The 1875-nt window shown below is 30.6% G+C and overlaps 1 protein-coding gene across 1 annotated transcript in view; it reads left to right on the forward strand.

Annotated features, from left to right (window-relative positions):
* CFAP47 (cilia and flagella associated protein 47) overlaps nucleotides 1-1875 on the forward strand; it is a 283608-nt gene that overhangs the window by 91403 nt on the left and 190330 nt on the right. Inside the window, exon 29 of the mRNA XM_012730250.1 lies at nucleotides 491-709. Coding sequence (XP_012585704.1) covers nucleotides 491-709 — 219 coding nt within the window. The remainder of the gene's footprint in view (nucleotides 1-490; nucleotides 710-1875) is intronic.

Raw genomic sequence — 1875 nt, forward strand, 5'->3', positions numbered from 1 at the left:
GTGTGTGTGTGTGTGTATACATGTATACACACCCCCATACACACATGTAAATTATTTAAAAAGACAAATCTTGAGAAAATGTATATACTCATGCCTTTGTATTTTCATGTGTGCTGAATGTTTGAAATCTGTCTTAGAGACTATTATAGGCATCATTAACTGCAATTTATGGCATACAAAATTGAGATCAAGGAGTTTAGGTACACAGATACTAGGAAGTAATACCTGCACTGTTTCTCTAAAGCACTTATATTTTCTAGTCATAACCCAGTATTTCAGAGTTGACAACTGCAATATTAGTTAATGATGTCAAACAGATATTAGAAAGCCCTGGGGTTATTTAAAAAATCTTAACAAATGTTGGCTGCATAGAGTGAATTTTTTCATTTCTTTCTCATTTGATTTTAAATTGAATTGTATATAGTCATTGAACATGTCCCTTTCTCTCATAACATTTTGAGATTAAAAAAATCTTGAAATTATTCTTTAGAGATGTGTATAAAATACAATTCTGCTCGACCCCATCATCCAAAAAATGTTCCAGAGAGAATGACTTTACTAAATATAATAAAACCATTTATGATGTAATCCTTCACTTGAGTGGAAAAATGCTACCTGGAATTAATTCAAGTCAGTCTTTACCTGTGGACTACACTGAAAGAGTGATTCAACTTCATTTTCAGCATTCTTCACTTCTTGAGTTTCTCAAGTAAGTGCATGGATTTGTTAATTAAACATGTAATTATGGTTTGGTTAAATTGATAGACAGATGGGTAGATAAATAGATTTTAAAATTACTTGTCTTTTTATAAAATATTTACTAAGTTTCCACTATATCCATAACACTGTAATATATACATTGTTAAACACAAAATAAGATTTTTTTTGATCTGTTGAATTTATAATCTAAGACAATCATTCTCAGGTTTTATTCGTGTATCCAAATTAGTGGCATGTGACCCTTCTTCACAGAGTTTATAATGCTAGTTTGCATTTATTTATAAGAAAATTCAAGTGACATTAGAGAAGTTACTCTGTTATAATTTTTCAATTTCCTGCTCTGATGTTCTCCTGATTTTTTTTTACCTATTTTGAGTAAATTTCAATACATTATTTTCATTTTTGGGGAATCATCGAGTAATTAAAAATCACTCGTCAGCAATTGTGACTAGATGTAGTATTGTTTGTGCGCTTATAGACTTTTCATTTATAACTTTATTATTTCTTGATTATAGATATCAGTTTCCTGCTATCCTCTGTATCATTTGTTGCATTAGTTTTTCATTTGGTATTTTTTATTTTACCATTTTTTATTCCATTAAAAATTAATATCCATCACAACTGATACAGAAAGTATCAGGAAATAGAGATTGTGTTCTTATTTAAAGAATGGAAAAATATATGAGACAGCAGATCTTTGGATTTTTATCTTTAAAATGAGATACTTTCTACTCATGAGGCTGATGTAACAGTATGTGCCCTACTTAATATTAAAATACAGCTAGAAGGGATTATGCTCGGTGAAGTAGGTCAGAAGGGAAAAAAAAATATGGAATGATTTTACTTATAATAGGAAAATAGACAAACCAAATAAGGAACCAGGGAAAAATTAATAGCAATTTCAATATATAAGACAAAATTAACAGACAACTATAATTCAGACATTTTGTGGGGCGGGGAGAGGGATCAAAACAGGAGAGGGAAGAACACAAGGGGCTGTGGTGATGGTTTGGTGGTGGGAATTCTATGAAGACGACACCTGAGAAAGAAGGCAAATGTCATACAAAGATGAACAATGATGTAAATTTATGTATAGATCTCTCTCTCTCTCTCTCTCTCTCTCTCTCTCTCTCTCTCTATATATATATATATATA

Source organism: Condylura cristata, unplaced genomic scaffold (genome assembly GCF_000260355.1).
Source record: "Condylura cristata isolate star-nosed mole 26May11 unplaced genomic scaffold, ConCri1.0 scaffold00027, whole genome shotgun sequence".
Lineage (NCBI taxonomy): Eukaryota > Metazoa > Chordata > Mammalia > Eulipotyphla > Talpidae > Condylura > Condylura cristata.